At 36.3% G+C, this 15,008-nt stretch overlaps 1 protein-coding gene across 5 annotated transcripts in view; it reads left to right on the top strand.

Moving 5' to 3' along the window:
- LOC127961917 (neuron navigator 2) overlaps nt 1–15,008 on the top strand; it is a 175,283-nt gene that overhangs the window by 115,360 nt on the left and 44,915 nt on the right. For 3 of the 5 annotated variants that reach the window (XM_052561231.1, XM_052561228.1, XM_052561229.1), the window contains 5 exons: nt 5,121–5,193; nt 5,990–6,200; nt 6,473–6,526; nt 8,645–8,778; nt 13,553–14,672. In XM_052561231.1, the coding sequence (XP_052417191.1) occupies nt 5,121–5,193; nt 5,990–6,200; nt 6,473–6,526; nt 8,645–8,778; nt 13,553–14,672 (1,592 nt within the window). The remainder of the gene's footprint in view (nt 1–5,120; nt 5,194–5,989; nt 6,201–6,472; nt 6,527–8,644; nt 8,779–13,552; nt 14,673–15,008) is intronic. The other 2 variants (XM_052561230.1, XM_052561232.1) reach the window with 1 other exon arrangement.

The following is a 15,008-nucleotide window of genomic DNA, read 5'->3' as shown; positions in this document are numbered from 1 at the left end:
GCTCGTTGTTCTTAAATTTCTTTTTTTCTTTTTTTGTAATTTGAATGAGGGCTGGAGTAGATAAGTGCTGTCACGTTGGGATGAGATTCATTGTTTTTGTTGAGTAACTGGGTGGGTGCACAATAATGTTATATTATAAATATTATAAATGCAGCCTAGGTGAGCAAGAGAATTTTCAAAAAGAGTAAAAAAAAATTACCCACCCCCACAAACATTTGAACACCATTCTATGCATGAATAAGAGAGATTTATTTCATATGACACTATGATAAAATGTATTTCTGCACAGGAAACATATTAAAGTTGTTTTATTTTTCGGTCATATCATGAAACAATCACGTTACGCATTCCATCAGTTGGTTTGACCTAGAAAAAACACATTTCAAGTGCATTAAAGTAAAAAAAAAAAAAAAAAGCTGAGATATAATCATTTAAATGTAGGGTGACATGTTCATTTTTTTATTTTTTATTTTATTGCATATAACTCAAAATGTGCTTCTGGGTCATAGCGACTCTAATGATGTTTTTGAATGTTCTTGCTTTTTTTTTTTGTTTCACAGTGCAAGAGTTCATTGTATGAAGACATACAGTAACATTCAGAGCCCAAAACTACGCTTTTGAGAAAGAAGTGCATTTATTGATGCAGTGTTAATTTTGACACAAAATTTTAATTTAGTTTTAGTCTTAGTCTTTTGACTATAATTCTTTTTAGTTTTAGTCAAGTTTTAGTCATCTGATTTGTTTTAATTTTAGTCTTATTTTAGTCGACTAAAATTGCTTGGTATTTTAGTCGACTAAAATCAATAACAGATTTACTAGACAATTTTACAGCTGGTATAGGAAACAAACTTAACCAAAATATATAAAACACAAATTCAACTTTATTTCAACACAACTGTGTCTTTATTTCGATTCAAAAGCTTTTATGCAGCAACAAACACTGTCATGATAATGTAAACAATAACTAGCTGCCAATTGACCATCAATAAAAGAAAAATAAAGTTAGGTCCAGGACCTTAAAGCTTACAGCTGAGCTGAACAAGGAGTGCATACATTTCAAGTAAATATTTAATAAGTTGGGTGGATAAAAAAAGTAACAAGATTTTATAAGGTTTTCATTTGTCTAGCAATATTGTATGTTTTAAATACTACAATATTGCTAGATTATTATGTATAATGATAGGATGTGAACATTCACATTTCACATGACTAATATAGAAATATTTGTGATATTGTCAACAAGTAGAACATTATAAAATATACTAAACATTAGTATTAATCAAATGTATGTATCATAATATTACGTATTAGTATTGTGCTCTCATCTAACTTGAAGAAGGGGCTATTTTACAGTACTTTTCAGTTCGTAATATTTAATGCTACAACATCTAAGCACTACAGTCTTCCAATTTTGCTTAGCTCAATAAACAAAAGAACATCGTTGTGAAATTACATTTGAGAAAATGTCCGGGTGGCTCGTCTGTAAATGTCTTTTCAAATTGGTGGTGTTCTTGCCACGAATGAGCGCTCCGCGTGCTTTACACTTCGTTTTGTTTTGTTCGTCGTCAAACGTGAAGTGAGCTGTGGACATTTTGTCGCTCTTTTAGACATCACCTCTTCGAATGCCGACTTCCCGGGAGCTCATTTAAAAACTGAAAACCTTCGCTTCACGTCTCAATAAGTCAGGCTCGGATTGGTTCTCTTCTCTCATGCAGTCTCGCCTGTTCCGTTTTGCCGGTTCTTTTGTTCATTCCTCGCATCTCTCCCGTCTGCTGATTTGATTTTCGTCACAGTCTATTTTCGTCTCGTCCTTTATTCGTTGACGATAATGTCAATCAATTTAGTCATAGTTTTAGTCTCCATCAGTGCCATCTTTTTTAGTTTTCGTTTCGTTTTCGTCCGGAAAAATATATTCGTGACGAAAATAATGACGAAAATATTTAGTCAACGAAATTAACACTGTATTGATGCTAGGTTTGGCACAAATTTTGGACATTATACTGTACATTGAATACAAGAGGCTAAAGTTTATTGAACAGAATCATTTTAATCTGATCTTTAGACTTTGAGTAGCGCAAATCTAAATTAAATAGAAAATGATCATAGAATAACTTAATTGTGTTATTAATTATTAATATTGTTCTTAAGGTAAAAACATGCTTACATGAATAAGTTTACCTCGGATGAAAAAAGACCCTGTTCTGCAGTAATTCTCTTGATATGCATGTGTCTCTTTTTTCATACAGCGTTTCATGTCAGTTCATAAACTGCTTTTTTGTCACATGACCTACACGTCAATCATCACCTTAAATACATGCATTCTCTGTCTCTATCCTCAACTCTAACCCACTGTTAGGAGGAGTTTATTAGAGAACCAGTGGTGACAAAAATATAATGACAGAGAGGGAAAAAACAACCAGAGGCGGTATGTGTGAGGAGTTACATATGTATCCGGTATATGTTCACATGTGTGCATATAAGCACGTTTATGTGCTTGAGACAGACAATAGTTGTGTGTGAGTGTGTGAAGTTGTTTGTTTAGCAGTCTGTCCCTGTCTTAAACACGATTGTAGTCGCTGAGGAGCAGACACACTCTTACAGTCTCTCACAGGTAACAAGCAGTGAGCTGAGATACAAATGAAGCGCTCTTCTTTCAGGAACGTGCCTCTTGTTGCTTTAAGGGCTTCTTTAATTCGATTTGACATAGGATGCACATGGAAGAGGCAGTAAGAACTGAAAATGCTTTGATATTGTTATTTCTGATAGAAACGTGTTGTGACTAACATACAACCACGTATAGTCTGTAAATGGAAAGTAAATATGATTTTAAGTAAATTCAAAATGTTGTTTAACTTCTTTGTGCCTTATTGCCTTCAGTATTATTCAATAGAAAGAATACTTACATGTTGATTAAGTTTTTAGCATATACATTTTGCTTGAACAAGTGTTCAAGTTGTTAATATATTTGGAAAAAGCTTTAACATTGAGCTCAGATCTGCATTTTGTCATTATTATTGTGTTTTAGTGAGAGACTCATATATTTTCGATAATATCTGGTCATTTTGAGTTTTTTTTTTTTCTATTTGCTTCCTTTATCCAAAACATGTGCCAACGTTGATTGCTTGTTAGAGTATTGTAAGATTAGTTTAGCAACATGCAAATCAAAATTTTCCATATTTTTAAATAAATAAAAAAATATATATTGTTCAATAGTGTGTAAAATGAAGTGTTGATTTCATTGAATACAGTTTCGTGTATGTATTTACAGTCTTAAAATTGTAGTATTTTAATTTTATTTAAAAAAAATTCAAACATTATCCTATTTTATCATTTATTTATTTATTTATGTAAAATAAACCACGCATTTTATTAGCCAGTCTAGATTGGCATTGGTCTTTGAAAAACACATATTGGTCAACTGCTAGTGTTTTTCAGGAACACATTTCTGTGGCTGTGCTTGTTTGGTTTTGGTTAAGTGCTTTTTTTATTGTTTGCTTTTATTCCAGTAGCTTCTGATTTCTATTGACCCAGTGAGTTTTTAATGCAGCTATTATGAGAGTGTCATTCAGGGTACTGTTTGCTCTCATGCATGACCTGCAGCAAAACAATCAGAGAAGACAATGTTTTTATGTTACAGCTAAATTGCCCTCCACCCCATTTCTTAATGCATTCATATTGACTTCATATAATTTGATGCCTTGTGATTCAATTCACCGAGAGAAAGAGGATATAGATTAATTTCAGCCCCTCTCTCTGAGATATCGTTTTATTTAGAAAGGTTATTTTTAGTCCTGGACGTCAGGGATGTGGTTCCTTCAAAGGGTCAGACTCAGAGGAATCTAGAGCAGATTCTTTCCTCATATGTCTAGATCTCCCTTGACCCTGAAGGCCAGCAACTGCTGCCTGCCAGCAACTGGGACACAGTCAGTGAGGCTGAAATGTGTTGCTCTGTCTGACATAACTCACACTTGTGCTGACTAACTCCTGGAAGATGACCAGCTCTTCAGTGCAGAACATGGGCAATACATCAAAGCAGTGCTCTGTTAATTATACAGTGGCCTCCAAAAATATTGGGACAACTGAGCCACGGTTAAAAATGCATGAATTTCTTTGCATAATAAGTGACTTTTTGGGAGGAGTTTTTGTAGAATTATCTTCTTTTTATCTTTCCTTTTTTTTTTTTTGCAGTGACTTAATGAATGAAATTCCACCAATGTTTCAAAATGAGAAAATGTTGAAAAACCTTTAATAGTGATCAATGTATATCAAAGCAAACTACTTTATTTGTGAAATGTTTGAAAAGTGTATTCACTTGTGCTTTCTTTCGTTAACATTAATAATACTTTTTTATGTTCTGTTATTTAATGCAATGATATTCATACATTTTTAAGTGTACTGTAACCAAAGTGTCCAATATTGAACAAGCCACTTGTTTTATTATTTATTTATAGGCTGGTGTATTCGTAAAAGTTAGATCGGTAATACAGTTATGGCATGGTTTTGAGAAACTACATATATTAATCTTATTTAAGAATATTTATAATGCAATTTTTGTCATTTTTTATAGACTAGGCAAGAATGTATTAATGCAAGTATATGGTACATATTGTCTCTGTAAATAGAACGGGAGGCCATGATTATGTTTAACCTCGACCCTAGAGTAAGGTAAATATCATTGAGATACTCCTAGTAGAATCCACTTGACCTTTAAGTATAGCCTATTACATCACTCTCCTCTCAGCCAATCAGAAATGCTTCTGCTCTGAATTGAGTGCCACTAGGATTCGGCCGGGTCAGCGTCAGGTCCTCGACAGCGTCTCCTAGCAGCGGGGCTAATGTGACGCCCTCAACGATCGGCAGAAAAGGCTTTGCATACTGCTTTGACTGAGCAGCCAATCTATGCTCTCTGATAACACTCCAGCTCCTAGAGTGAGTCACGTATTCAGCCTCAGAGCAGATGTGAAGAAAACTCAATCTAGACACAGCATCTGTTCTGAACTTAACCTGGCCTGTTTGTTTTAGGTGATAATGACTCCTTTCTGTGTTTACATGTGTGTGGGTTGTCATGATTTTTATTTTATTTTAATGAATTTAATAAATCTCTCTGAATTTCTCTCTAGATCGAGAACATTGATGCCTGTCTGAGCTTCCTGGCAGCCAAAGGTGTGAACATACAGGGACTTTCAGCTGAAGGTAAAAACACTGTTTCTTTAAATACTAATTTACTAAGATTTTATTACAGTTTTGATCTTTGATCTAGTTTTTCACACTTTAAATGATTAAGCCAGGGTTATTTTAACCGGGGTTATCTTGTTACAAGTTTCACACTGTTCATTCTTCACCCTTGTTTAATAGTTTCATCATTTGGGTAGTCCGGTTTCAAGATTTTACATCTCTAAACCATTTGTCAATATTAATGTTTCTGGGTTATTTGCATATTTATGAGGTTAAAACTTTGACCAGTACAGCACACAGTGTATGTGCTTTTGTGAATGCCTCTTTATCATTTAATGTGTCTTCCTTTACTGTTTTTGTTGTCGTTGTGATTTTTACATTTCCCTCGTATGGTGAAAATAAACAGAGTACAGAAAAGTTTCTTTGACTGTACAACGCACATTGATACTTAATAAAGCATGAGTAGTTTAGTATATTATTGGCTGTTTGTTGCAGAAAAACTTTCAAACACCTCATTCCATCTTTGTCTTAAATTTGTTTACACAGGGCTATGATACAGATTGTTTCAAAGCAGCTTCATATTAATAAACAGGAAAATAATTAAAGCAGCTCAACAGAAGATGATTGTGTCATTATTCAGCTCAATTTAGTTCAGTTCAGTAACTCACCATTGTAAAGTTGATCAATTATGAAATGAGTTCAGTTGAACTCTAAGCAGCTCTATTACTAATTGCTACTAATTACTCTGAGAGAAAAGTGCCTGTCAAGTTCCATACTAAACACCAATGTGTTGTTGAACATCTCTTGCTCATAGAGATCCGGAATGGAAACCTGAAAGCCATCTTGGGGCTCTTCTTTAGCCTGTCTCGATACAAGCAGCAGCAGCAGACGACGAACAGACAGACGCACACACAACACACACATCCACACACTCCTTTAAGCCAGCAGAGCAGCGCCCCGGCCCAGCTGACCTCCACCTCGCATGGGACGCACACACACAAAACACAGCCAGAGATGCAGTCCAGGTAACATCTATCTATCTATCTATCTATCTATCTATCTATCTATCTATCTATCTATCTATCTATCTATCTATCTATCTATCTATCTATCTATCTAGCGTTATGTTGTATGGATTGTTTGTGGATCTGTCTAAATGTGTTTTCATTCTCTTAGCGTTGTGATTGTGTGATGTTGTGTTAGTCCTCACTCTCTGTGTTTGTCGGTCTCTCTCTCTCTCTTTCTCTCTCTCTCTCTCTCTCTTTCTTCACTTGTTTCTCTTCTTCTTCCGATCTAGGGATGGCTCTCACAGTAAACTCAAGTTTTCCATTGGTCAGAAAAAGTCTTCTAGGTAGTGCTCTCACTCTCATCCTGTGCTCTCGTGTAGTTCCTCTGCTGTCCACCTGCTCGTCATCACCCTCCTCTTCCTCACTTACTCTCTGCATGTGGTTTTGTGGTCTAATTCTACTCGTGTGTACAAGATTGTTCTGTGAAACTCAAATATTTGACTGTATATATATATATATATATATATATATATATATATATATATATATATATATATATATAATTCATACATTAATGATACCTTATATTTTCATAAATAACTGTAACAACAGTTAGGCTATAACTTAAAAGTATATTGCATTAAAACACATAGCCAGCACCATATTTCAGGTGTCATTTTGTCAATAGTGCATTACACTATTTAATGCATGTAGAGGTCATTTTTGTGCATGTGAATGCATATATTAAAGTATTTTTATGGGTATTATAAAGCAAAGTATTTTTAAGTATTTAACTGTGGTTACAGTTAGTAAATAAAGTATATAACAGAATGCAATTGATAAGTGATTATGAAAATGTTATGCATGTATATATTTAATAGATATCTATGTAACAGATTTATTGTTGGATAGAGACATCTATTAAATAGATGGATAAACTAGATTTATTCTAAATATTAAGAAGAAAACAATGGTTGGCTTGGTGAACGTTTTCTTGAATCTATCCGGCCAGACAGAATATGTGTACTCTGTCAGGTGATGTTACATGTCACAATAACATGTCCCAGTGGAAGTGTCTGCTCAGTGAGCTGTGATAACTTTAAAATAACTGCTCTGTGTGATGCCCTGCTTGAGCAAATTAATTATTAATTGTGGTGTGTGACAGAAAGGTTGAGGTTGTAATTCTGGGTTCAGTGAATGATGTGTTCGTGCCTTCAGTCACTAAGTGCTGTGTAAATGCATTTGAAATGCAAACGTGTAATGCATTTCAGATAACTACACTAAAATACTTTGAAACACCTTATTTAAAATTCCAAGTTTAAATATCAGCCCAATCTTTAATATTCCACCATTCGTTTGTTAGCAACATGTGACACAGTGTTGCCATCTAATGGTGGATGGTTATAATTGCAGATAAGCCTTCCACAGATTTGAGATGCATTTTAGACAAGCAGGAAATGAAAGCAAGAGGAAAATATTACTATTTTCCATACTTATGAGAAAATGTCAAGACAACACAATAGAGAGCAATGTGATTAGCAGCATAGGTCACGACAGATATTCCTGTATTTTACATGACATTGACGTGACATTTACCTAGACTTGATGGTTTGCTGAGATTAGTCTGTTTGTGTGTCAATCATGAGGCCTTAAAGGACTGCAGGAGAAATGTCACATTAGAATCACAAATCTTCATCATAGAGGCGTTTACTGGGGTTTTATTGATGTTTCTTTTTTTAAGTCAATATGTGTCTCTATTTTAATATGTTAGATTTTAAGATTGGTTTAGACTCCTGAAATTTATAGTATGTGTATATACGAAATATTTTACTTCTATTATATTCTTTCCCTGGTCAGCATCTGCATAAACCTGTGGTGTTAATCTAAATATCTAAACCTTAAAGGCACACAATGCTTAAAAATAAATAAATAAATAAATAAAAAAAATAAATAAAAAAAACCTTTTTAAAATGCACCAGTTTCGCAGAAATAAATACATTGTTAAGGGTTATTTATTGTTGCAATCCTCAGAAGCACAGTGTACTATTTGCTAGCTAAGTTATGCTGGAGGGATTCACTACTGATGCACTGAACAGATCCTCCGTCACTGCGTAAATGAAAAAGTGCACCAAAGCAATTTAAAGAGTTTTTGCTGCTGGGGAGAGGAGATGTTTTTTTTTTTTTTTTTTTTTTTTTTTGAGCTTCATGAACCGGAATTGAACTGAATAAGACTGGTCCTAAAGCAAGAGACTCTGAGGAAGGCACAAACATTTAGTTTATATATATATATATATATATATTTAGTTTATATATATATAGTGCATTGCTAATGCATTAGCAATCCCATCACAATGCAAACACCAACAACACTGAGCACAAGTTCTGCACTGACAAGGAGCACGCACACTATCTTCAGAAAATGTGTGAATATTGTTAATATTTTTGCTCTCTGGCTGTCACAGATTGCCTGGCCCCACCTCGAGGATGTCCACTGCGGGCAGTGAGAGTTCTCCTCGAGGGTCCATCAGTTCAGCAGGGAATCGCCGCAGTCAGGTGTTCAGCGATAAAGCCAAACCTGCAGCAGCTCAGGCCAAAGGTAAAGCCAACATCACCGTCTTTAAAGTGAAGGGAGCTTTGGTCAGGATTTCATTAAAGAGCTTTTGTGTGGCAGCTGGCGTGTGAATGTAAAACAGATTTGAACAAGCTTGTCTTTACAGAGTCCTTCCAGTGTATATATTATCTGTGATTGTATCATGCCTAGGCAAATTAATCTGTTTTCTGTATTTTATTTATTCAAAAAATGCTGACTAGCTACAGCCCCTGGCGATGTTTAAAGAAAAATTTGATAGTAAAAAAAAAAAGTTTTAGATGGACTAGAAAAAAACTGTCTCATGTCTTAGTTATGTATGACAAGATTTGTGATATGAATAAGGTATGTTTATGATTTGTTTCTTTCTCCAAATTAAATCTGTCATATGTAGTTTGAACAGTAATTGAACATTCTTCTCCATTTAAATAAAAGCTATGGAGCTAGAATTTTTATTTAATTTTTTTTGTGAAGTGACATTCAGCCAAGTATGGTGACCCATACTCCGAATTCGTGCTCTGCATTTAACCCATCCGAAGTGCACACACACAGCAGTGAACACACACACAATGTGAACACACACCCGGAGCAGTGGGCAGCCATTTATGCTGCGGCACCCAGGGAGCAGTTGGGGGTTCAGTGCCTTGCTTAAGGGCACCTCAGTCATGGTATTGCCGGCCCAAGATTCGAACCCACAACCTTAGGGTTAGGAGTCAAACTCTCTAACCAATAAGCCATATATATATGTCTGTGTATTTTTTTTTTTTTATCAGTGTTAATGCAATTAATTCAGCAAAAAATGCATTAAATTGAAATTGAAGGCACAGGAACTTTCTGTTCATCAAAGAATCCTGAAAAAAATATATCATGGTATAAAAAATAAATAAAAATTAAATAAGCAGCTTAACTGATTTCACCATGGATAATAATAAGAAATCAAATGTTGAGCAGCAACAGAAAACAAAAGCGGACTTTCTACAGGAAGGTTTTGCATTTTACACATTTTCTGGAATAACGTGCGCTGATGAATTACACATTATAAGATAAACTGGGTCAGTACTGAGTTCATGTTGACTTTAAGCGCTCACTGTGCACATTTGTGTTCTGTGCTGAGTTTGGAGTAGTTAATGTAGCAGTCAGTGCTGGAAATAACTGCTTATAATGATGTTGAGTGAAGCTAGTCACACAACCCCTAGCTGAGATGTTTGAAAGATGTTGCAAATGTGCCGTGTGTGTGTGTGTGTGTGTGTGTGTGTGTGTGTGTGGTACTGGCTTTGAAAGCAGAGTGAGCGAAGCTTAGGAAGTTTCTGCATTAATTGAGCTCCAATTAGTGTGTTGTGGCCCTGAGAAAGTGGAGGCAGTGAAAGAGTCACAGAAAGAAGAAGTTTCCACAGTGTCATGCTTTAGGCAATCTGTCCTGTTTTTCAATTTTGTTTAACTGTATGTTTGTACATATTCCTAAGTGAGCAAAGCATTTGAAAGGAAATTCAAAGCAGGTTCTTCTAATGGTATACTTTACAAACTGCATGCCCATGTTCACTTTTTAAAAATGTTTTCTTGAATAATCGGACTTTAATATCAGACTCGTGTGCAGTTGAAGAGTTCAGATGTTTTGGTCTTGTGACAGTGAAAGTTAGTAAATGGTGTCAGCCGACCGATTCTCCCATAATGCATTTAGCTCTGTTATTTTGCGTGTGACCGGCTTAATGCAAGGCAGAGGGAGATTGTGAATCACAGAGCAATGGAGCACAACTCTTCTGTGTGTGTGCCATCATTCTGACACTGTTGAAACAGACATGAGCCGGTTCTGAGATGACCTGAGTCAAGAGTGGGCTAGAAAGAAGATTGAAAGTTTTTACAATTTTAAAACAGACAAGAAAAAAAATCACCTTGTATGTTTTCAGAGATTGAAATTGAAGTCCATTTAAAATCAGTGCTGTCAAAAGCAGTATTTGTATCATTGTCATTTTATGCAGTTTGATTTTATTTTAAAGCAGCAGTTTTTATTTTATTTTATTTGATACGTTTTTTTTATACATAACATAATTTTTTCATTTAAGGGATAGTCTATCCCCCCCAAAAAAAGAACATTATTTACTAATCCTCATGTTGATCCAAATCTGTATGACTCGATTTCTTCTGTGGAACATGGAGGGGAAAAAAGTTATTTTAAAGAATGTTGGTGACAAAACAGTTCCCATTGATTCCCTTTGTCCAAAAGTAACTGGATATGAAGAAAGAAGAATAAGGAAGATGATACAGGTTTGGAACAACATGTTCATTTTTTGGGTGAACTATTACCTTATGGTCCGGTCCATATGCTGTTTAAGATTTTATTTACAGCGGTTGCTGTATTTGTGAATAATATTGGCTTAATTAAATACTAGCCTAATCAGGCCTGTTTGCATGATGAATACAAGATAAAATATGACCAATAACAACTGGAATTATCTTACAATCCCATGATGACTGTATTTAACAACAGAGGGGAAAAAACACTGACAAGGTGCAGAATGAAATGGGGTTAGCTGTTATTCTGCCGTGGAGAAATAATCACTGAAATGTGGACGTTAAGAGGAACTGAGACGGGCCACAAACCCTGAGGGCAGCAAGTTGCTCTAGAGTTTCCCTATGACATAAGACCAATAGGATTATTTTCTCCCGATGTTTTGCAGTTTATTGTCATATGGTCTGTTTCCGGACAAAAACTGCTCAACTTTTTCTCTCCCTCAACTTTCACTTCTATAACCAAGGTCTTTTTTTCCATACAGTCCCCTTCTCGGCCCCTCTCTTTCCTCTCTCTACCTATTGGAAGTCATTAGTGGTCTGACCCACTTCTCTCTGGCTGGCATGGCTAATTGGACCTTAATCACTTCCTAATTGCCGCTTTGTTTCTGTGGCGCTCATTAAATGCCAAACTGAATGAGATGGGAACAGTGTTTCCCCCCAATGTCAGATCGTTAAACTCTGAACCTGAAAAATAAGAAGAACATTTGAGTGTAATCAGTTGATAAGTGTAAAGTATCTGTGGGAAACATCCAAACCCTTCCGACTAGGCCCTCATTGGGATAAACCTATAGTTTTTGATCTCATTTGTAATGTGCAGCATTAGTTTTGTTTACTGAGTCTGGACCACCGGCCGGCTGACAGAGCGAGTGTGTTGAGCGTGATCTAGAGCCTCAGAGGGAGGGGGCAGGACAGAAGGACAGCGGGGTTTCTGTGCGAGAACTGTTTGCAGTTAGTGTTTTATTTGCAGTGTAGCTCCTCGACTACTGAGACACTACAGGCTGGACCGACGGTGAAACCAGCTCACTTTAACAAATGGACCTGCAAGGTGAATGAGAGACAGATAACATGCTGATTTCATTACAATTTTTATGTTTTTCTTTGCTTTTTATAAACCGATTTCTTACTATCAGAATGATTATAATTGACATTTTTAGATTATTTCATATGAGCAATGCATGTCATTCTGCAAGGTTTTGCTAATTTAACCGTTTGTTTTCAAGCACTTTTTTATTATTCTGTTGTGCTAAAATGCAAGTATATTTCATCAGTTAACACTGGCTAGTTATATATTTTCATGCATTATTTAAAATTTTGGTTTTGGTATAGTTTATATTTCATGTCAGTTATTTAAAGGAAGATTTGATTGTGTATGTCACACAGAGCACGATAGTTAAATTTGGCCTCCAGTGTTTGAATGGGCATTAAAGTCTTTCTCGCTGTGTTAGTGTAAACAGTTTAGAATGGATCTCAGTCGGCTGTCTGCTGCTCACTATTAGAATAACATTAGCTTAGGAGTAACTAGCCTTTTATGGCCAGGGCCAACAGTTTCAATATTCATCTCCGGTTAAACTTTTTTCCTGTTTTCCGTAGCCTTTGATTCAGTTTGATTTAATTTTGGCTTTATTTCCCTGGTTCCCAGGTACTTTTTCCACAACATCTTTTTTTTTCATTTGGTTTTCAGATCCGATCTTTAGGACTGACTGTTCATCAGTGTTGTTGTTGTATCTGTTGCTATAGTAATGATGTATGTGTCAGAGCAGTGCCAAGAAACATCTCATTCATGATGTTATGTGTTCCATAATTATGAAAAACCACATGAAGTGTGATCGGACTGTTTGACTGATTTGCAAAAATTAGATTTTGATTGGATTTCAAACACATTTCGATGCGGTGTATCTGCAAAATTGCATAAATGTAAATGTAACGTAAGTTTAAATAGTAAGATTACTAAAATAGAGAACATTAAAATAAAAATAAAAAAATGATATATATATATATATTTTTTTAAAATCTTTTTTATGTGTTTTTTATTTTTTATTTTAATGTTCTCTATAACATTTTATTTAAGTTCCATTTATTTCTTTTCTTTTTTTTTGTAATCTTACAATTTTTTTTTTTTTTTTATTATTATTTTTTTTTTTATCTTGACCAGGACTAGGATTGTATTTCTTTGGGACCTTCCTGATTAAATAAATCATTAAAAAAAGAAATAAATGGAATGCTAATTCAAAATATGAACAAATCCTAAATACACTATAATACACTAAATATATATGAATACACTAAAATAACATTGGACCATTCAAACTCAGATACTTTTCTGGTTCTAAGAGGAAATCTGATTTAATTCAAATTCTGATTTCATGGTACAAATATGAATGAGTATGAACTGCTCTTCACTCCTCCTCTCACATATGCAATCCAACTTTCTCCATGACTGTCTCTTTGATTTTCCTGTGTTTCACCATCACCTCTCGTGTCATTTCCTCTCCAGAATCATCAGAGAGTGTCTCCTCACAAGGCGTGACTGAGCACACTCTGTCATCCCTGGCGTCCGCCTGCACCTCTGTTAGCACCAGCACTGTGGCATCTTCATCTTCATCATCATCAGCCATCCCCCAGCCCAACTCAAGCAACAAACCCTGGAGAAGCAAATCTCAGAGCACCAAGCACACTGCTACCTCCACCGCTCCCTCCACGGTGCTTTCCATCAAACCAGATCACCAAGCCAAGCAGCCCGTGCCTGCAGAGCCCCCACCGAAAGCTGTGCCTCAGAAGTCCATGCTGGAGAAACTCAAACTTTTCAACAGCAAAGGAGGCTCCAAGTCATCCACGCCAGCAGAGGGCGCCGTTACGCCGACAGAGTCAAAAGTCGAAAGAATCGAGGTTGGTTCCAATACAAAACCCACTGAGGAAATGGATGGTAATGTCAGGCCCACGAACGGATCGAGTGCCGTTATGACGACAACCAGCAGCCCAAAGATTGCACTAAAGGGCATCGCACAACGGACGTTTAGCCGGGCGCTCACAGCAAAAAAAGCCTCAACTAAATCCATAGATAAAGAAAAGGAAAAAGAACGAGCTAAAGAAAAAGACAAAAATGGAAAAGAGGGGTCAAAGCGTGTTCCTTCCTTAGAAAAGGTAGAGATCAAAGAGGAAGTTAGAGAGGAAGTTGTTCCCTCAAGCAGAGTTGCTCCCTCTGAGGCAGAGCCCAGGAAAGCCTCTAAGATCGCCAGCTTCATACCCAAAGGCGGCAAAGTGGGAGGCAACAAGAAAGAAAGCCCCGCCCCTGTGCAAAGTGGAATTCCAAAACCAGGAAGTAAAAACACTGGAAATGGAGCGGTAAAAAGTTCAGCGTTGCCCCTCGGTGGTAAAGACAATGAGAGGCCTCGCAGTATGCGTCTGGGAGGGGGTCTGGGACTTCATAGGGACAGCCGGCATTCCTCGTCCTCTTCCAGCCTGGTTTCCATCGAGGGGAAAGGACACCACAGCGCCGCCCCGGTGGCCAACGGAACACAATCCACGGCCTGCAACACAGTCAGTGTGCAGCTGCCTCAGCCACAGCAGCAGTACAGCCACCCCAACACAGCCACCGTAGCACCCTTCATGTACAGGTGAGACTCGTCCTGGATCTACATCTGGAGGAGGATAAAACTATACATTAAAAAAATACATAGATTTAGATCAAAGGAGAAACTCAAACCAGATCTAGATGTTATCGCAAATCTCTCCACTTTACTTAAAGTAAGCGTGTATGAACACTCGCGCTCGCACATTATATTAATGTACTTTCTCGCTACAATAATGCGCTCTCGACATAGGTGAAAGTCATCATAGCTCGCGTAGTATAGATCCAGCTTTATATAAATTAACTCATTGTAAACATAAAACACTAAATCAAAATATTAAAAACAATAACAGTATATCTGTATTAATAAACTAACACTGGG

The sequence above is a fragment of the Carassius gibelio genome, chromosome B7 (genome assembly GCF_023724105.1).
Source record: "Carassius gibelio isolate Cgi1373 ecotype wild population from Czech Republic chromosome B7, carGib1.2-hapl.c, whole genome shotgun sequence".
Classification (NCBI taxonomy): Eukaryota; Metazoa; Chordata; class Actinopteri; order Cypriniformes; family Cyprinidae; genus Carassius; species Carassius gibelio.
The sequence above is the reverse complement of the archived record's forward strand: the minus strand, read 5'-3'. Positions and strand labels throughout refer to the sequence as shown.